General features: G+C 29.1%; 2 protein-coding genes across 3 annotated transcripts in view; one reads left to right on the forward strand and one right to left on the reverse strand.

The window, feature by feature from the left end:
• The window catches only part of Pat1 (Protein interacting with APP tail-1), a 59205-nt gene extending 40804 nt beyond the window's left edge, over positions 1-18401 (reverse strand). Inside the window, exons 1-3 of one of the 2 annotated variants that reach the window (XM_075364128.1) lie at positions 17933-18401; positions 13089-13202; positions 94-238 (exon numbers count right to left, since the gene is read on the reverse strand). In XM_075364128.1, the coding sequence (XP_075220243.1) occupies positions 94-238; positions 13089-13202; positions 17933-18070 (397 nt within the window). In that variant the 5' untranslated portion in view covers positions 18071-18401. The remainder of the gene's footprint in view (positions 1-93; positions 239-13088; positions 13203-17932) is intronic. The other variant, XM_075364129.1, reaches the window with a different exon arrangement.
• Positions 18402-18409: 8 nt separating this feature from the next.
• Positions 18410-23328, forward strand: LOC142323846 (intraflagellar transport protein 20 homolog). The gene is made up of 3 exons (XM_075364131.1): positions 18410-18561; positions 19921-20075; positions 22911-23328. The coding sequence occupies exons 1-3, from the start codon at positions 18525-18527 to the stop codon at positions 23025-23027; spliced, it is 309 nt and encodes a 102-aa protein (XP_075220246.1). The 5' UTR covers positions 18410-18524; the 3' UTR covers positions 23028-23328.

Below are 23328 nucleotides of genomic sequence, written 5' to 3' on the forward strand. Positions count from 1 at the left end.
TTAGTAGAATGCAAACCGAATTCAATTAAAATGTCAGATTTATAATGAAATGTTTAGTTCTAAAAATATAATATAAAGAATTAACAAACTCACCAACTTTAATTCCTGTATGAATTACTGAATCAAGTTGTGCCGGTTTCATATCTACACCAAAGGTTTCATATCTCTTTAAACTACACCAAAGGACATAACTATTAGCGAGCGTTTTAGCAACAGGTGTTCCATGATCCATTAAAGCCTGCAGAAAAGAAAAAAGATATTTAAATAAAAAATTAATCATACACAATGACATGCAGTGTATTGTTGCATGTTTGCCATTAAACATACATATTGAGAGAGAACACACATAAAAATTTCTTACAAATATGGTTTATTACTCTTAGATAATTTATAACATCTGTGGCCAACCTTTTTCAATAAGGTGCCACTTTTTGAGCACTGAATCTTAAGAGTGTCACTTTCGTGACCAAGTTCTTTCCACCCTTCCACCTTCCCTTTATCTTTAAGCTTATGACTTCACTTATACCTTACATGATAATTTTCTTAAAATACTTATTTTTTTAAATATTACCCTACATATCAAATCAGGCAAAACTGCAAAAAAACTGAAAAAAATTACAAGAATTACTTTCTGCTTATAATAACTTTTATTCAGAAGGTTATGGATACACATAACATATTTTAAATTAGATATTTTTTAATTAATTAGGTACTGTATAAATCTATGATGCTAGTGTAATATTTATAAAAAAATATGTAGATATGAACAATAACATTGATTTAATAATGCATCAAAATATTTAATTTTACGATTAATTATTGACAGCTGAATATTAACATTACTACTGTATTATGAAACTGTAAATTGTAAAACATTAATTCAAACATGCGCAATTATTACAGATGTAAATTACAGTAAAACTAATAATGAGAATTATTCAGACATAATAACATCCTATAAAAAATTAATTTTTCTATAAAATTGTTTTTAAGGGGCAGATTATTTCAACAGAAAAAGCACTACCTTTAATGAGGTTTTTGAATTTGGAAGATCTTTACAATTTTATCTAGACATGGGTTGATTTTTGAAGAAGCCAACAATAAGTTTTTTAAATGAGAATCAGTGAGCTTAGATCAGAATTTATTTTTTATCATATTCATAATTGTGAATAACTGTTCACAAACATATGTGAAGCCAAAAACATACAACAAAATTTCAGAGCAAACTTGTACAAATTTGGGAAATCAGTAGTACAGAGAAATTTCCAAAACTCGATACATTTTTACTACGTGGGATTGAAATTACTGCCTTAAATTTATTTTTAAGAACATTATGGTGATGAAGCTCAACTATTTCTACCTGAATTTCAGAAGGATAGTGACAAGTCATAGAAAAGAGGTTTGTAAAAAGTTCAATATTTTTATTGTCCTTTTGGAAATCATTAAATCTTATTTCAAATGAGACTTTGAATTTAGTAATTAAGTTTTCATACCTATCATAATTAGGAAGGTTGTCAAGTTTGATCGCTAACTCTATCATTCGTTTAAAATGTATCACTTTTTTCTACTAAAATTGTTTTAAAAAAAAGAAAATTTAACTATAAAAGAAGATATAGAACTAAACATCAGAAACACGCAATCTTTACCTTGCAGTTTTATATTTAAATTGTTCAAATGTTCCATAATATCTGTAAGAAACACCAGATTCCACAGCCAATCTTCATTTTTTAGAAGCAAGCCATCATTAGCAGTTCACCTTTTTCATCCAAAAAATATAACATGTTCTCACAAAGATTCGAAAATCTTTCAAGAGCCTTGAAAGATACAGTACAATACAGGATTAATTCACTGTCTTCTTCTACCTCTTTGGGAAACAAGCAATGAAATTCTAAGCTGTGAAAAACTAAGCATGGGTGATCGAATCCTGTTTATACACCGAACTATTCAATCAAGAACATTAGACAAATTCATATCTTTACCACAAAGTATCTCCCTATGGAGTATGCAGTGACACTTAAAAATGTCTCTTTTCAAGTATTTTCTGAGCAGTGACATAGCCTTTATTTTTATCAACCATAGCTGGAGGTTCATCAGTTAATATGCTAATTTATCTCATTGTAAGTTATTGTTCTCAATGTCTGATTTTATTTTATTAAAGATGTCTTCATCTTTCATTAATTGTCGCAAGTCTAAAAATTCTACAGTAACATCAAAATTTTCACTGATACAATGCAAAAAAATAATTGATAGAGCAGTGTCAGTATTATCAGTGCTCTCATCACCTGCTAAAGAAAAATGTTTAGATGAGGCTAATGCAGACACAACATTTGTATACACGTTCACAACCAGGTCATCTACGCGACCCATCACCATATTTTGAGAAAGGGCAATTTGTTTCACCATGTTTTTAATTTTCACGTTGAAAGAGTAATTAGTAAAGATGTGCGGACTAGATTTGATAATTTCTTCCCAATCACAGTAAGGTTTCTTTTTGCACACTAGAAGTAAAAAAATTTTCTTAAGAGGCTTTGATCATTGATGTTAATTTGTTGGCTTATTAAGGATTTTTTTTATTAACGAATTCAATCCTCAAAGATGAACAGATACATTTCATTAAAATTGCCATGGTTTTACTTGAAATGTCGCTCTAAGTTAAATTTTTTGTGCACTGCTACATTAGCACCACAAATCTAACAGAACTGGTTTCAATGTACTTTGATTTATAAACAAGAAAAAAATTCACATAAATCTGATCCGAGACAGACTTCATATGACTACTGTGCAGATTACCCAAGACAACAGGCAAGTTGTCAAAGCTATTGGGCACCCATATTACTGGTGCTATCTAGCAGACACATCTGGTGCCACTGTAAAGCAATGCAAATATAACAGTTCAAAGGAAATAAAAATTACAGATACCAGCGACTCAAGTGTTAACTTTGCAATTGGTTGCAACTAATGAATGTTTATATTAAATGTAGTCTGAATACTCATGTATTCCACTGAAAACAAAGTTAATTATTGTAGAGTAGATGTACAGTATTAATTATTGTTTTGCTTAAGTTTTCAAATTATGAGAGATTTTTTTTTTTATGTTCAAAGCTAACATACCAATAAAAGTTTTATTTCTATATCCTCTGCGTGTCACTCACGGTGAACCTGCATGACACAAGTGGCACGCATGTCGCAGGTTGGCCACAGATGATTTATAACAAACAAAATATCAATACATATTAAATACAAAATTAATTTAATAGCAATTAAATTATAAAAACCAAAATACAATTCCGATTTATTAAAAATTTTATAATAACTAATAGAAACTAATATTCAGTTAACAATACAATAACAATAGAAAAATCTATAATTCATTCATAAAATTCACTTTATGCAAGTAGGATTCACTTTACAATTTACAAAAGAACTACCCTAATACTTTATGAATAGAATAATATCACTTTCACTCCTCTTCACAAATAACTCACCCGAACAGATCTTGTTTACACTCATCATCCAAAGCATAAAACTCATGGCACACTCTCTCACTCTCTTGTTTGTTACCAAACAATGTAATCACTTTTATCACAACTGAACTCAACTCAAACCTGTGACTAACTGTCCTCTAAATAATCCCGGCAGTACTTATAATTCAGTACACAACCCATACTTTGGGATCGTACGAACCTAATATTTTCCCTTGTCCGCACTTCCTATACTTTTCTATACATCCTTTTCTAGAAAGAATTCCTTTGTGAAATAGTAAACCTGTAAATTGGGCAACTCCTAGAAATTCAGAAAAGAAAGTTCCGAAGAAGAAGAGATGAATGGATAAGCACTTATAAAAATTAATATCACACGCTAGCGCTGCATTAGAGGTTGAAGACCAGAGGCAACACTGCATTAGAGGTCAAAGACCAGAGTTAACTAGGGCAGTTTATCGTCAAAATCAAGATCTCTTTGCAATGACGAGATTCCTACAGCTCACAAGTAAAGTGTATCACCACATCGACACAGGAGATGTCTAGCCAATCTGTCAACCACCATGGGACCTGCCTCCAGCAAAAAAAAATTAAATCTGTAAGATGGGGAAGGATATGAAAAGTAAAGGATTCACTGAAGATTCAGACAGTCCTTGGGTTTTCTCCTGTTGTTCTGGTCAAGAAGAAGAATGGTGAACTGCGTTTCTGTGTGGATTACAGAAGACTGAACAACATTACGAAGGACTGCTTTCCTCCACCATGAATCGCTGATACTATAGACACACTTCAAGGTGATTAATAGTTCTATATACTAGATTTAAAGAGTGTTTACTGGCAAGTTGCTGTGCAGCCAGAAGACAAGGAGAAGACTGCATTTTCTACTGGACGAGATCTGTAGAATCGCTGTGAGGTTCACAGTAATGCCGTTTGGACTATGCAATGCACCAGCAACATCAGTCTTGTGTGGTTTTACCTACGAATCCTGTTTAGTCTACACGGATGATGTGATTGTCGTTAGTCGTTCTGTAGAAGAACCTCTCTAAAACTTATGAAAAGTTTTCAACAGGCTGCGAGATGCAAACCTGAAGCTGAATCCAAAGAAATGTAATTTCTTTCGTGAAGAAGTGCAATACTTGTCTTCTGTCTCAGCGAAAGAAGTGGCTATGGACCCAAAAAATTACAAGTTGTACACAACTGACCACCACCGAAGCAAAAAACATTAAGATGTATTTCTGGGCTATGCTCATATTACCGTCATTTTATACCACTAAACCACTGACAAAACTAACAGAAGACAACAAATTCAGATGGGGGTCATCACTTAAACTCTTGAAGGAAAATTTATGTTCAGCTCGAATCCTTGGTCAGATGACAGAGTCATCGTTGATACAGATGCAAACAACATTGGAATTGGCGGAGTAATCTTGCAAAATTCAAGATGAAGAATGAGTAATCAGCTATTTCAGCACAACTATCAAAATCTTAGTGAAACTACTGCATGACTTGTTGAGAAATACTTGCTATACAAAGACACTAGAACACTTCCACAAATATTTACGTGGAAGACACTTCACACTTTGTACTAATCTTTCAATGATCACATGGCTGCTTAATTTAAAAAATCTCGAGGGACAGAAGCACGTTGGGTAGAACGCCTTCAGGAATATGACTTCAAAGCAGAGCATTGGCCATGGAGGAAGCATTCAAATGTGAACGCTGTTCCAGACAACTCTGTAACCCCGACTGCAGTCACTGCAGCAAAGTAGAATGGGCTTGAGTTTCAGATCTATGTCGAATCACAAACATAGAAGCAACGGGCTGGCAGAAAGAATAAATAAGAGAAACACAATTAGCAGATGTAGTTATCACTCCAGTATTAACTGAAAAAGAGGCTGGTGGAAGACCAAAATGGGAGATCAGCAGTCAAAGCCCGATATGCAAAAGTTTATTTGGTACAATGGAATTCTATGATAGTGAAGGATGGTGTACTCTATCAGGAATGGCAGTCCATGGATGGAAAATGATCCATTCTAAACTTGTTCTCCTAAACAGTAAAGTGAAGGAAGTTTTGGAGGAAATTCAACGTGGAATGTTGAAATGTCAGTTAGATGTCAATAAAGCATTGGACAAGGTGCAGCAATGCTACTACTGGCTCCACATTTACAAGATGATGTTGAGAACTAGTGCAAGCAGTGCAACATGTACGCGGCTAGTCTAGGACTCAGACTGTGGAGCCAAGGCCACATGCAACAGTACAATGTGAGACCAACATTCAGACCTTTCCTGGACTTTTCCCAGTCACCACTGGAGGAAATAAGTATTTGCTAGTAACCATGGATTACTTCACTAAATGGCTGGAAGTCTACGCTTTACCAAACCAAGAAGCATCATCAGTAGCAGATGCTCTGATAAATGAATTATTCTGCCATTTTGGGGTAGCGAGAGAAATAAACAGTGACTAAGAGCGGAATTTTGTCTTTTACAAGAAGTCTTTGAATATTTTGGTGTAAGAAGAACAAGAACTACCATTGCTACATCAACAGTCAGATGACATGATAGAACACTAAATTAGAGAGCTGAAATGACCGTGTGATTTGCTCTTTGGTTTAGCACCTGGGAAACAGCAAACATAATACAACACGAGGTGCAACCCAAAAGTTCGGGGAATTTGAATTTCGCACGCAAACCACTGCTGGTATGACCTGCTGCCGCTAGATGTGGCTAACAGTACTCTTTGTGAATCAGTGTTCCAACAGCTGTGACTGAGAGGCTAGTTGCATTGTTGACTTTCGTGCGGTTGTGTAACGTTGTGTTTTACTGCTTCGGCGAAGTTCTAAATGGCAGATTTTAAAGAGTTAAGAACCTGCATCAAATTTTGCTTCATGCTTAAAAAAACTGGTGCAGAAACCCATCGCATGCTTGTGGAAGCATATAGTGAATATGCTATGAGTATAAGTAAAACTTTTTTGTGGTACAAGCGATTCAAAGATGGACGAACGACAGTCGATGACGATGAGCGTTCAGGAAGACCACAAGCGCAACACCGGAAAACATCGCGAAAGTGCGAGAGACTATTGTTGCAGATCTTAGACAAACAATCCATGATGTTTGTGCAATCGTACAAATGTCATATAGGTCCGTGCAACGCATCTTGTCGAACAATTTGAACATGAGACGCATTGCTGCAAAATTCGTACCGAGACTGTTGAACAGCAAACAGAAACAAAATTACATAGCTGTCTGTAGTGAATTGGAAAATTCAGCAAGAGATGACCCTAACTTCATCTCAAACAACATAACTGGTGATGAGACATGGGTGTACGGGTATGACCCTGAAACTAAGCAGCAGTTGTTGCAGTGGAAGTCGACAAGTTCACCGCGGCCAAAAAAAGCACGCCAAGTTCACAGCAACGTGAAGTCCATGATGATTGTTGTTTTCGACATCAAAGGCATTATCCATAAGGAATTTGTTTCTCTTGGTCAAACTGCCAATGGGATGTTCTATTGTGAAGTTTTGAAGCAGTTATGTGAAAGCATTAGGCACAAACGTTCAGATCTGTGGGGTAACAAACAACAGCTGAGTTCTGCATCATGACAATGCGCTCGCGCACACATCGCTAGCCGTTTGGAATTTCTTGGCTTCCAAAAAGACGGTAGTGATTCCCCACCCACTCTATTTGCCTGACGTTGCCCCGTGCGACTTTTTTCTCTTTCCGAAAATAAAGTTTCAATTGAAAGGCCGTCGTTTTAACACAACTGAGGAGATTCAGGAAGAAACACAGAACGTGCTTCAAACACTTACACCTGCAGACTTCCAGGGATGCATGGAATCATGGGAAAAACGCTGGGATCACCGTATCAATGCCCAAGGGGATTACTTTGAAGAAGACAGTGGAAATTATAAGTTATGGTAAGCTATTTTATTTTTATGGTAAAATTCCCCGAACTTTTGGGTAGCACCTCGTACACAGCAGTACTAACCAATTCAACAGAAATACATCATTATGCCTGACATTTGAAAATGGCCAGTGACTGCATGAAAGAAAGGTACGACCTACAGGCAAATTCGTCGGGGTTTCAAGAAGGAAATAGAGTCTGGCTCTACCATCCAAGAAATAAAATTGGGAGATGTCTGAAACTTTAGACCAATTGGAAGGGACCTTACACCAAATTGAACATAATCAAAAATGTACTCTACACAACTATTCAGCACAATCCAAGAACGAAGATCATAGTTCATCTGGACCACCTGGCACCTCATCAGTGGGTTATCCAGGATGAACAGCTTAAAAGAGGGGGCAGTGTAATGGGTAGAGAAGCCTCCAGAAAGAAGAATCTAGAAGATGCTTTCTAAAAAAGACAAATAGAAAAGCATACAAGGTGCGAACAATGGAAATTATTAGGGATGAACAATTCCAAATTAGGGCCAGGTACTGATACTGTAGGTCAGGATATATAAATATAGCTAGGAACCAGCAGAGGATCAATTACAAGTTTGAGTTTCGTTCAGTTTACGATAAAAGTGACTACAGTGTCTGGTAACAAACGAGTGAAAAGTGTCGCAAGTATTCCACTTTGGACAGCAGTTGTTAACAAGAATCTGTTTGGTGGGTTATTTGTGAAGAGGAGTGAAATTAAGAGTAATCTATTCATTTAGGGTAAGTAAATCGGAACTTTATTTGTTATTTAAAATTTAATTGCTATTAAATTAATTTTATATTTATTTTTAATTGCTATTTTTTACCTTATAAATTATTTAAGGATAATAAACTGTACTTGTAAGATATTTTTACATGGGCTGTCTTTCAATATCCTTGTCAAATCGACAAGTAACACGAGACAATATATTATAATGACTTTTTTTTTACCAATATCACCACATAAGCTTAAGGCTTTTGCATGGGATATGGAAATGAAAGTTTTTGTAGTGTATGAAAAATGCCATGCCTGACCAGGATTCAAACCTGGGACCTCTGGATGAAAGGCAGAGATGCTACCACTCCACCATGGATTATTATAACTACTATTATTATTATTATTATTATTATTATTATTATTACTACTTCACTACGCAATTATTATTATTATTATATTAATAAAAGATTTTTTTTTTTTAAATGACGCAATCAATTCCACAAATTAAAAAGAATAAGCAAGTTCTCTATATAAATAACACCTATTAATTTTAATTAGTCATTACTGCAGTTGCTTTTAAATACTTCATTAATATTAAAATAGATTTTATCAGATGCACTGAATTATAATGTACACTAGTATTGTAATCAGTATTCCTATCAAACTGTTAAATAACAAATATTTTTAAAAAGAAAACATACAGTAAAAATAACATAAAACTAATCAATGCTCATGAACAATAAATAAACTTGTATTAATATCAAATTTGGATAAGATTTAAGAATTTAGAAAAATCAACACACTCTTATAATTTTTTTCTGTCTGAAAAAAAAACAAAATATATATTATATATTATTTATTTATTTCTCTCTCTCTCTCTCTCTCTATATATATTATATATATATATATATATATATATATATATATATTTATTTATTTATTTATTTATTTATTCTCCTATTATAGACAGACTTCCAGTTAACAATATTTATATTTATTTCATAATAATGATGAACACAAAATGATAAAAACAATCACAACCTTGCTGGGAATAAACCAAAAAGTACTTAAATGAGAAGACAAACTGGCTAAATGTATAACTTACATTAAAAAAAAAACCTGTTTTATTAATTTGACTTTAAATATGTCTGAAGCCACCCATTAAAATTTCCTGAAAATATTTATAAGTATATGTATCAAAATCATCCTTAATAAATTAGGTTATTAGACTTTCCTTTTTTTACAAACAAAAGATGAATTGTTTAGTTAAAAAAATGTAGATTAAAAAGTTTAGTAAAGAAATTTGATAACCTACAATAGGTCAATATGATGAAATTTCAACTTTTTGTTATAGGAACAAAAAAAGGAGGAAATAATATCTGGCTGTTTAAATTTAGCATGTTTTTATGACCTAATTTTTAGAAGACAATTTTACCAAACAGATCAGTTTCTTTGCTTTTTTATTCACCTATTCCAGGTAAACATTAATCTTTATGGCTAAATATTTCTTTGTGCCCCAGTACCTAAAGAATAGTTGAACCAATTTTTATAAATAATTATCAAATGAAAAATGGTAGTCTTGGTGAGTAAATGATGACTTGAAAACAAAATGGTGGACAATGGATTCTATTTTCTAAAAGTCAAAAAATCAATTTTTTCTAAAACTAAGCACACTAAAATACTTGAAAAATATATTCTAAAAAATATAAATATATATCAAATAAGGTTTGGAATATGAAACATTATAAACAGTTATTATAATTTTAATTATAAATAGTTATAAGTTTTAAACAAACATACATAACCAGCTTAATAGAAATAATCAAATTTAAAAATAAATACTTGGAGTTTCAAATATTTCAAATAGATTTGAAGTTCACCTAATAAATATGAAAGTAACGTAACTAAAAATAAATTTAAATTGCATAATAAAAAATTATTTCAAGAAATATTTTGGATTATCAGTGAAAAATAGCAGAATAAACCAGTTATCAATGAAAAGTCTAGTAAAACTTCCCCAAACGAACATTCTTAATATTATTACTGTTGTTTTAATTAATTAATATATTTCTAACAAAGTTATTATCTCTAACTTCTACTAACACTATAAATGCTAATTTAACAGATAATTAAACAATTTAATTATTAGTATAATTTGGCTGTCAACAAAAATTTACCATTAACCTTTTCATGATTAAAGATAATTTTAAACTCCAGGGTAAGTTTTAAAAAATCATACAATATTAACACAGATAAAGCTGAGTACAAAATGCTAACTTAACGTTATACTTAACTAACGATTAAAATGATATAAACAGAAAAATAAAAATAAAAAGCATATCAGACAGAAAATAGAATAAAATATAGCTTCAAAATTCTAAATTCCTAGCTCTAAACACAGATATCTGTTGTACATATAAATTTATCAAAGATTTAGATGTGATTTATCAAGATTTCATTTACTGAAAGCTTTATGTAAATATTATTACTATTTCAAGACTGTTTGCATTTGGTTATCAACAAAAATAAAAATTTAATTATCAAATATATATATATTTCCAATGCTATTTATAATCTCAACTTTCAAGATATGCAAACTTAATATGAATATATTCTCATAAAAAACATATCAACATTAATACTGCTAGTAAATAAATTAATTTTTTTCATACTCTGTTTTACAGCCATTATTAGCAAAGAGATATAAACTATTTCAGTTAGTTTTTCAAATCATAATTATTCCCATAACCAAAAACCAGACAAGAACAATCTTTTGCATATCATTTTTTTTATTTTTTCTTCTTAAATTTTCAAGTTGTTTAAAAATGCTGTTAAAAAATGTTGTTAAAAACTTGCTTCATTATCTCAATAAATAATTCTCGAGAATCACAGTCACAATAGCTAAAGAGCCTTATTGTATCAGTTGAAGTAAAAAATAAGCTATACAATTCCATCTTAATTAAATTAAACAATTATATTTTTGGATTCTACTTATAGGGAATTTTAGACTACAACTTTGTAGATATTTGTTCTGCTAATTTTTTGATATTATATTTATATTACATATTTCATGAGTTGTTTTCTTAAGAAGCACATAAATTTTTAAAATAACATTGATAAAATTGCAAACAAAAAATTAAATCCATTAAAATAGATAACTGTTTAAAAGCAGTAGAAGTTTATTATAAGGATCTAAGAATAACATGAAAAACGTACCATACTTTGAACTAGCTGCAAAGAAAAAGTAAGATGATCTTGTATTTTTTTGTTTAATGGACCAAAAATCTACCTTCAACACTACCATTTAAAAATGAAGAAGACAGACTTAATTATAAGCAAGGGTATTTAAATCCAATTACTGTGGTGCAATATTATCATTTTTATTATCAACAACTGTGGTGCAATATTATCAACAACAAAAAAAGTGCTGTTTTATTTATCCTTCAAGGTCATTCTACAATATCTGCCTTAACTTTTCTTTCCATTTTTTCATCCCATAATTAATTGCAGGACTTATACAGGCAGCAGGGAGATGATCAAGTAAATACAATAATTCTAAACAGGGGGCAGTAACTCCTTCCAATAGTTGCTGAGGATTAACTCTTTAAATAGTGCCTAAAATAAACAGAAATTTAACCTTGGCTTAGGAAGCAACTTTGTTGTAATCAAAAGATAAATATAGCCATATTTTCTGCTAATCCTACTCTTTTGTAGTGAAATATACTATGAACTGCACTATTGATGAAGTTCATAGTTAACAGATATTTCTGTATCATTTTCACACACGCTACACAAATCATTCATCTCATCAATACTTAACTGTGGACCCGGACATTAAAAAAAAAATATGCCACACTTATTGTAAGGAAGGAAAGAATTCTACTTAAAAATTCCAAGAAAGCCTGACCTTGTTCACAGATCCCTTTTTAATAATAAAAGCAATTTATTTACTGCAGGACAGATTTTTTTAATGCAAAATTACAGATAAATGATCTGCTACTCCAACAAAGTAAAATGACTCATTCTCAAAAGGAAACAAGGACGTCATGCATGCCCATGTTTAGAGGGTGCTTTGAAGCACTTTGTTGGATGGAATTCTCTGTCTTAGTTTGTATCCCAGTATATAGGGGATGCCCTTTCACACTTAAGCGAGACATCGTTAAAACATAGTGGAAACAGAGTTCTACTTTTTATAAAGTGAATTTAAATTTAAAAAATGAATAAATACAGTTAGTTCAAAATTTATTTCTTATAGATTAAATTCACGTTTTAAACAAAATTAGAATACTACAGCCAAGTATTTATCAAGACGTAATACTATATAGATAGCAATGGATCACATTCAAATCAAATTTCAGTTCATTTAGATAATGATACCAATTAGTTGATCAAAGTAATAAAATTAAGTTGAAATTATTTCCTAATAGTAAACTGACTTTTAAATAGGACATCTTAAACAAGGATTAGTTTCTTATTTTCACCAATCTTCTCAGAATTAAATTCTCTACAAATTTATTTTTTATTCTTTTTTGTAGAATGTGTTTTACCTTACAAAAAATTAAAACCAAAAGGGTAAGGAGTTAGTGTCTTTATACCCCTCCCCAAAGGGCTGTACCTCCTAGACGCAGTTAACTAACATCAACTGAAAAACTGTAATAGCACAATTATTATTCTCTTTTTAAATAAATTCTACCATCAAAAATAATAATCACATAACTGTCAAACTGGTCAACAATTCTTGACTTCTATCAATTCTAGTATATAATAACTAAGGAACAAAATAATATCAACAGTTTAAATACAGTTACAAGATAAATATTTTAATATAAACCGGGTGCTGAAGGATGTATAATATGGTAAATATATTACATTAAGAAATTAATATATAACAAAAAGGAACTCAGAGAAATACATCAAACTAGTCACAAATTACAATCGTCAATATTAACAAGATATTAATCATAAATGTCTTACCTGAAAGCTTTTCAGAAGGCATAAACGTTTATTTGTTAGCTTCAACATTCGAACAAAGACATCTAAGTCACTAAATTCAAAATAAAGTGGGCACAACATGTTCTCTTTATACAACTGAAACAGAAAAAAAAGTATGGTAAATTAATAATTTTTAGCAAAAGAAAAATGTCTGTCAGGAAGTGGTAACAAAAATTTTTGTCAGAATAATTTTCAAATTTTTTTTAACAATGCCTACTTAAAATTTTTTTTATGGTAGAAATAAATTAATATTTTCTTTTTTTAGTGAAAATAAAGATTTTTATTAAATTAACAAAGTACAGAAGTGTTTCTACCAGCAGGAATATAGTAAAAGAGAAAAAATAGCTTCTACAGAAGTTATGCTTATAGTATTTTAAATGCAGAAACTACAAATTTCTATGACAAAAATCATCAAACTAAAATTAATGTTTTCAACCACTTTTTTTTCAAAATATTTTCAGTTGTCTTTACAACCATCTTCAGTGACTGGTGCTGTTGTTTTCATACTGACATATTTGAGTACTTTTTAATTAGGAAAAAACATTTTTAAAATAAGATCAAAACGTGTGTGGATTTAAATTTGTCTATTTATTTAGCATAATAAGAGAGTATTTCCTATTGTTGTAGAGCAGTATAAAAAGAGTTAGTTGATGAAGACAGTCGCATAGCTGACTGAAAATGTTTCAAAATTATAAAATATAAAAACCTTTTTATTGTAAACATTTGATTTGGTTTGTCATGGCAAAAGTTAAATTTTTTAAATTAATACCACTTCTAACCACCAAGGATAAAAACAAAACAAATATTTTAAAAAGTTTTTGTTTGGTAGGAAAAAAATTTTTCAGAATCAGCAGACAAATTTTTTTTTTGTTTTTGAATGTTTAATAAAATAAAAATCTAATATTTTTTAATTTTTGGTACCTGGAATAATTTTTACATCTCATACACACTGATGTATAAACTTTGATCAAGACTAAGCTTCTGAACCATTTAGATCAGATGTTATTAGCACTAATTGAACTGAATACCTTTTGAAGAGCAGTTCATTCATATAATAATCAATGCACTTTCAATAATGATTCTAGAATATTGGCGTGGTTTTCTAAACTTCAAACAAAGAACCACATAGAAAACAAACAGTTATCATTTTTAATGCTTTAAGCAAAACAGTTTTTTTCTAGATTTTTAAAAGAAACAAAAAATATATATATACCAAACATATAATTAATTAGATAAATTTTAATCTGGAAGACCACCTACATCAAAAACAAATAAAAATTGAGAACTTGTATATTGTTTGATCAACTACTGACATAGTGAATGATACACAATGAATTGAATTCGATCTATTTTATTGTTAGTAATCTTACCAACAAATTTAATCCAGAAAATCAGCATTCAGAAAGTGTGTGCAAAGTTCTTTCCAAAAAAAATCACAATCTAGCTAAAGGAAAATAGAAAACTACACCATATCTGTAACTCTCACAATGCATCCACGACAAAGGAATTATAACTTCATATTTTGGAAAAAAAGGCAAAAAAAACTGATTAAAGGCAAAAACAGTTTTCACCTTTAGGTTTTTTTAATAAGGCTATTAAAAATTTTATTATAGGTTTTTAATGTACAAACTACTTAAAATACTAAAAATTAGAATGTAGTTATGAATCAGCAAACAGATAGATAGATATGACAACATTAATAACCTACAGAATAAAAAATATTAGACAACCACATTAAATTCTTAAAAAGAATCTAGACTTACAACTTTCATTCATTACTTATTCTAAAACAACTTTGACTTATAATTTATTAAGCATGATAAAATATATGACATCCTTGCATATTTCATCAAAATTAACAATCACAGCATCATTTTTTAGTATCTATAAAAGAATTAAAGTTTCATGTAAATAAATTAAAAGAAATTTCTAAAATAAATATGCAAGAATTTCATAATGTTAAATAAATTCTGACTCATCACAAATATAAACTAAATAATTACTTCCTCTCCAAATATTACATCATATATCAATAACAAACATACCTATCTACAGACATTAGACCGTCCTGAAACCATTTGTCCAGTTCAATACTCTAATAACTTTATTCATTTACTTAATTAATAATAAAGAAATTTTAAATATTATATGTATGTAATAGAGTAAGAATGCACAATATAACAATTTATACTTAATAACAAGACAGATGAAAATTTTTGAATAAATTCTTTTAACATATCCTTTCAGTTAACAAAACATTATTTACACGTAGTAGAATCTAAACTGACTAAATTTTTAAATTAAAACCAAACTTTCATGCGTATACAAATTGCTGACTGTACCAATATCACTTTATGGTATTATAAAAATGAACTGTCAAAATGTTATGTTCCGAATGTAATTTTACATGGTTGTGAAGTTTAAGACTACTAAGGAAACATGATATCCACTGTAAAAATGAAATGGAAAAATAGCTGAAGATCATTGGTCAAACACTAACAAGAAAGTTCTAAGCGGGATTGGAGAAAAAATAAATATGCTGAGCAGATTACACACAACTTAGCTTAGATTAGGGCAGTTAACACAGGGCTGCCAGCCTCCACGATGGGAATGGTAGCATCTCAGCCTTTCATAAAGAGGTCCCGGATTCGAATCCCAGTCATGCATGGCATTTTCACACATGCTACAAATCATTCATCTTATCCTTTGAAGCAATACCAAATGGTGGTCCAGAAAAAAAATTAACAACAGGGCTGAGGAACTAACCAAATTTCATGCTGCAGTATTAATAAATAATTAAAACGATTATGAATTCATCTCCTACTTCCTTTTTTCAACTTCATTAAAAAAAAAATTACTACAAATTGGAATTTTATAACAATTATTACAAACTACATAAAAATGTATTATGAAGACATACATACACACTTTTTAATTCCAAATTTATTGCCTACAGTTTTCCTATTAGTAAGATCTTTCAATCAATAAGTGTTTATTAAGTAAACACTCATGAAAAATCCGCTTTCCATATAAATCAGTTTCCATTTGGGTGAACTTTTGAGATTTTTAGAATGAAATTATTTCCTTTTGATAGAAAAATAATCTTTGAATATCTAAACACAGAACTTATAAGAATATATATCAAATCTAATTTACTTCATTCTTAGTTAAGTTTGTACTATATTAGCCAAAGCACAATTTATTTTCAGTCTCTACCAAAGAAGAAAAGTATTTCTAGTTATTTCCATCAACACACCTGACTAGCTTTCAGTAGCTTTAGTAAATATTCTCTTTTTAGTACAAAACCATTTTTAAGGATTATTATAATTATAATTTTTTTTATTTCCTTCATTAAACCCATGAAAAGATAACCCATACCTCAAATATAAATCAGTTTATTTCAAAACATTTCATTCACTTTTGTTAATACATAAATCCTATGTTCTCACAATATTTTTACTTATACATGGCTTTTTTTCTTGAATGAGTAAAAATTCAACTGATCAAATCTTAAGCAATTAAAATATGAAATAAGCTCAATTTTAAAATCTGCTGATTTTGGAAGCATTTCACTTTTAATCTCCTAAAAAATTTCCTTTGTTAAAGGAAATAATACCACTGTAAAAGTTTAGGGTTATGAATAATCTGTCCCAAATCTCAATTATTTGGGTACTAAAAGTATCTTTTTAGATGTGAACAAACATTTACATATATATATATATATATATATATATATATATATAAACCAAAACAAACAAACAACAACTTCAACTGCATATCAAAAGATGGCATTTTCAAGCAATGACATTCAATTAAATTCAGAATTGAGATTAGATAACTGAACGTTGAACATTACATTCATAAACCATAGCAGTTTGCCGATTTCAATTTCAATCATCAATTAAATGACAAAATACAATCTCCACTAAAACTGAGAATTTACAATCTAATAATATGATATTTTTCAAACAACAATTATTTTTATTTTTGTGATAAGTTTGTTTTGCTGCACTTACTGGCTTTTTTCTAATGCCAAACCTTAGAAAGGCATACTGAATAAGCTTAATATAAATTCCATTAACATAAAAGTAATAATTAATGACAAAAACTTTACTAAAATCTGATCAGTTACTCATGACATATTCAGACAACACATGTATTCAGTAATTACAGATTTAAAAAAATAATAATCTGTAATTGTGTATATATGAAAAAAAAAACAAGAAAAAAGAGATCCTGATGTTGGCAAAATTAAAAAATTCTGAAATCTTAAAAAATTTCTCAATTCAATTCAACAATCTCACAAATATTTTCTATATTGCTGAAAATTCTTTGACATTAAAAAGTGATTAATTTAGCCTAATACACTCAAAAAATAATTAAAATGGGCAATTTAAAGCTTAAACCTTAAGAGACATACATGTTAAATTAAGCTTTGTTATTAGATTCAATTACAGAAATTACATAAATCAGGTTAAATGATATATAATAATTACATCTTAACTACAGATAACAGAAAAATCCAGTACAATACACACAGACAAAAATATTTGGTTACAATAAATAATTACAATATTGTAATACCTTGTGGTAACAGTTAAGAAAATAAAATAAAAAACTAACAAATTTTGGTGAAACAAGGGAGATATTCATAAAATGCTTCTTTTAAAGGAGTTTTTCTTTGTTAGGTTAATAAAACTGGTCAGCCGTATGTACAATTTATTTTTAACTGAGCATAAAATAATGAGAAATTTAATGAGGTAAAACTAATAAATTTATGCAGGTTGACAAATATGCAGCATACGAATAAATATTTAAAAACTTACCATAAAATAAACATCAAATAAGATATTTTCCGGAAGCATACGAAGATCATTTTTATCATAGTATTGGAAATAATCAATGACCGATTTTATACTTAATTCATATAAAGTACAAGGCATTTTTATGTTAAAAGTCTCCATCAACTTAGAATTTTGACACAAACTTCAAACCCAGATGACCACACCACTCCTCATGAAGGAAGACGTCTGTCTGTCCACAATCAGGTAATTACAAGAAAATCAAACGCGTACTAAAATAATCCAACGGAAAATTCCCTACAAGACTCTCATTGCAACGTAAATCAACTATTACACTAGTGTCTAGTGGAAACTAAAGTCTGCAAGCAGTCATTTATCTAAGGCAATAAAACATAAGAAACAATTACACCCACTACAATAGGCTACAAGTTTATCTATTTAGCATCCAGCCAAATCATAGACTAAGATATTTTCCCTAATAATTACATGCATCACCTGATTTACAGCTCTAACAAACAGCTGATTTTAGAAAGTTTTGTTGCTTTGTTTAGGTATCGAGTTTAAAAAAGAACTTGACAGATATGTTCTTTTTCGTGATAAATATTACAAAAATTATATGTTCAGTTATTTAAATATAATTTTAAATAAAAAAGGTAAGCTTGACTGTTCTATTTTATTTCTTTTACTTCGTTTCATTATAATAGAAAATCAATATGACAGTGTAATATCAAGACGTCACATTTAATAATTCAACAATGTTTAGTGATTTTAAATTTTCTAATTTATTTTTTCGACAAGCAAAATCTTGTCCACCATACTTTTCAGTAAACAATTTTTTGAAATTATTTATTATAATTAACATATTGTATTTCTGGAACCTTGTATATAGATTTATTACAGATATAATAATACCTGGAATATGTTTGAAATTTCAATTTAGAAAGGCAAGATACTTTTTTATTATATTTTATATAAAATGAAAATATGCACAAGATTTGCATTTAGCTCATAAAATGTATTTAGGTCATCTGGTTGCAAGTGATTACATTGTAAGTAAATAATATCTAACATTTAAACCCAAACACTTAAGGCAGTATCGTAGTTCAATACTCTATATTCAAAATTACTCAGTTCATATTTATTAAAAGTTACTATGCTGATATTTCCCTATTTATTTAATTGGGTAATTATCTTTAGAGTTTAACTCTAATTTGTTTTTATTATTTTATAAACACAATTGTACTTCTTTCTATTAATTTTAATGTAAAAACAGCACTACAAGAAACTCCTGTAAAGGAAATTCTGCTGGTAGCTCCAAAAGGCCCATTTCATTTATTTGAAATTAAATTTCATATATCTCATCATGTGGCAGAAGAATAAATAATAGTAATTCTGAAAATTTGGTTAAACTTAACTGAATAAATAAATAAAATATAACCTAAAATCATTTCACTTCGTTTAATGTTTACTTTATTTTATATATGTATTAAATAGAAAATTGTATAAAATCATTGATCAACTAGGTGTTTTAAAAAAAAATATTTTTAAAGTAGTTTGCAAAATTTTTATTACAGTAATTACTGTTTATAACCATTTACACTTTACAGTATAGCACCATAACTATTTCTCCCATTTCAAATGATACAAAAATCAAAGTAATATTCTGTAATGTAATAAAAATTAAAAAATATGTTTTTTATAGTCATAAACCTGTGGTAGTTGTCTAATGCTGTGGTTGTTCTCAATTATTTCATTTTTTCATATATCCTGAATGTCCTGGAATAACGCAGAACATTCAGGAAAGTGTAAATATGATTTTGAACCAGTTTTACACTTAAGAATTTTATGTAGTATGGGGGACAGTCTTGTTATATATTCACATTTTTCTTGAAATACTAAATTTATCATTATAAAGAATATTGTTTATTGCTTTAAAAAATGTTTGAAGATTTCATTGATTTTTTTTTTTTAATAATTGAGTTTGTAGATGAGTGTGGATTTAATTTTTTTAGACATAACACAATTTCAAACAATAGTGGATGGATTCATATCTATGATAAGTTCATTGGCACAAGAAGTTGAAAAAGAGAAAATAAAATCAATTGGAGCTCATAATCTAACAAAATCAATTGCTAAACAAAGAGAAGCACAAAGACAACAATTGCAGGTGATGTAAAAAGTTATCTTAATTTTCTTCTTGAAATTTATTTTACTAACTCTCTATTTAATTTCAATTGATTTGTAATCATTAAAATGAATTCATAAAACAATCATGACATTCTGATATCAAGTTTTTAACACAAATTTGCTTATCTCAAAATCAATATGATAATTTCAAAGATAATTTTAGCTTATAGCAGAATTCTCTAATACAAAATTGAAATAAAATAGATTTACAAATACAAAAAAACCAGTTAACCAAAACAAAAAATTACATCTTATTGACATGCATAAACAAAGATGAATTGAAATTAGTCATAAATCTACAAAACCTGGATACAATGTAACCCTTAGAATAAAAACAAACTATTATACACCAAATTTGTGCATAAAACAAACACAGTACAATTGTAATTTATAAACTTAACTGCTCTGATTGTTTATTGCTTTACATTGGACAAACAGGATGTGCCTATAAACAAACTTATCATGAAAACAATATCATTACATTAAATAGTTTACCAATCTTACTTGTAATTTAGTAATAAATGAAAATAAATCCAATTTTATAAGCTTTAAAAGTACATATAACAAAATAAAATAATTATTAGGGTGATAGGTGATAATGCTGTAGAACAAATATCATTAGTAAAGTTCTTAAGTACAATGATTTATCATGACATCTCTAAGAATAACCATATAAATATATTTGCAAAAAAATACCCTAATTTTGCTTTAAGATTAGGGTTGGAGAAGTTTATTATGCATTGAAAAGACAATATTCAATACTGTTTTGGGATCATCATCTTCATAAGATTTAAAACGAGTTTTTAGGTAACAAAAACCATTACATGTATGACAGAGAGACAAGGTTCATTTGACCAAGAGACCAGTTCACGTGTAGTAATGCCACTTTATTTCCTGATATGAGATATGTTGTGAATCATCTTCCTGAAGGCTACTCCTGCCTTTCACATTTGTTTTATTCACTTTTTCATTTATTTCTTTTCTTATTTTTTAGAAAAACAGCTAACACTGCATTTTTCTTTGTATCACTTTTTCTAACCTGGTCATTCTTCATAGTTGCTGATCTTGATGAGTAACTCTAATTTGCACAAAATAAACCAAACTTTCCACCTCATCCACTTCTTGATTTTAAGACTGATCATTTAATGTACTTTTTACAGATATAAATTCCTGTAACTCATTTTCGCTTTATCTCTTTGGTAACAGCAATATTTTTTATTTTCAAATTATTCAGCTGCTTTTTCATAATTCTTATTCCATATTCTCTCCCCTTCCATAGTTTCATTGTTGATGTAGCCAAGTTATGAATTCTGGTAGGTATGATACTACCAAAGTCATAAGAGACTGTCCAAAAATATGAAATATAGGATATTTTGAATTGTTTTATAGTAGTTGTAGTGTGGTTAATAGGTGATCTGTGTTACTATTTTAATCCAAAACCAGCATGCTCTAGTCATTTCTTATATGAAACTGAAAAAAAAATCAATTTATTAAAATTTTTAACTGTTTAGAATATAAGATAACATTTATCTGTCAGAAAAGTGCCATTATCAGTTCCATAATGAACACCAACAGAGTATCTAATTAAAGTGGATAGGTCATTTCAAACTGTTTAATGATCTGCACTATTCTCCAAATTTCTCCACCTATGATTATTCCTTATTATTTGAATCACTGTTAGACCATGCTTCTTGTAAATGGATGTACTTTCATTAAAATGCAAGAAATATTCAATTGTTTTCTTTCTATTTAATTCTATGATATTGCTCTCATTATTTTGTAAAACACTGTACATTGCAATAAAACAAAAAGTTATGATGAAGCATCAACATAAAATTTCAATCACTAACTTATCAATTTTTTTTTCAATCATTTCATACCTGGAATGAGCATTTATTTTCAGTCCAGTGTAGATTGTGTTATATACTAGCGTAAACCATAAAATTACTGATTAAAAAACACATGAGTGTTTCATGGCATTTATGTGATGCCTTTCAAAAAATAAGATATACTACCAAAAAGTAAAAAAATTCTTAAACAATTTTATCCAAGAAGCTGACTTTTCATTATTTTATTTTGTTAGAAAAGGTACAAAGTCATTCTAATCTAAAATTTTACAAAAATTTGAAAACTGATCTTAAAATATATTTTCTGTTTATAATTAATTATATTTGTAATTTAAGGAAATTATATTATTTTATTTCTGTATGTAAAATAGATGTAATGTTTAAAATGATTTAGTCAAAAATTTTTAGTAAATAGCAATACTGAGCTACTATCTATTGGTAAAAAAGAAACTAACGTTTATAAAAGTAACTCAATGCTCAAACTTGCAGCATCATAACAAACAACCACACTTCTAACTTGCCCTGCTCAAATTTGTTCAACCTTAAATTGAAAATAACTCAAGAATGACTCAACCAATCTTAATAAAATTTTTATATGTACAACCTCAAGATATGCAAGTACAGACAGCATAAACAAATTTCAATGAAATTGGTCTAGTAGTATTGGAGATTCTCAAGCCACAAAATTTTATATATAGGCATTGTATATAAAAATATATAAGGGAACCCCAATTTAATTGGAGACAGCTTTAGTTTAGGTGAAAGGTATTTTCATACTCCTCATAGCTCAAAACAAAGAAAATCACCATCCACTCCCACCATGCGACCGAAAATAATATGGGTATTTTCGTTGAAAGTCGATAAAAAACAATAATTTTTTTTTAAAATTAATCCTGCTCACCACCAGAAACAGAAATCTCAAAAAATACTTGGTATTTTTATTATAAATAATTTATTGTTCATTTCAGGCACTTATAATTGAAAAAACAACAGAGTTGGAAAGATTAAGAATTCAACACCAATCTTTATTACGGACTGAAATGGAACAACAAGATATGATCGATCAACTTGTCCTGCACAGATAAGATATTTTTTTAGAAATATATCAACAACATTAATTGCATGTCTTGAGCAAAAAAAGAAATGAAATAAGAATTGTTACTTCAACAATCACTTCAAAATATATGCATTTTAGTACACTGTCATTAGACTAATTTCTTTTCTGGTTATTATGACTAGAATAAAAATACCTTTTTTGTAGCTAGAAATATTTCATTTTTAATTATGGTATATTAGCTTTTAGCAGAATTCACCAATAGAAAATTTAAAAAAATAGATTTACAAATACAAATAAAAACTAAATTTTAATATTATAAACAGTACTTT

This window comes from Lycorma delicatula, chromosome 4 (assembly GCF_047948215.1).
Source record: "Lycorma delicatula isolate Av1 chromosome 4, ASM4794821v1, whole genome shotgun sequence".
In the NCBI taxonomy this organism is placed as follows: domain Eukaryota; kingdom Metazoa; phylum Arthropoda; class Insecta; order Hemiptera; family Fulgoridae; genus Lycorma; species Lycorma delicatula.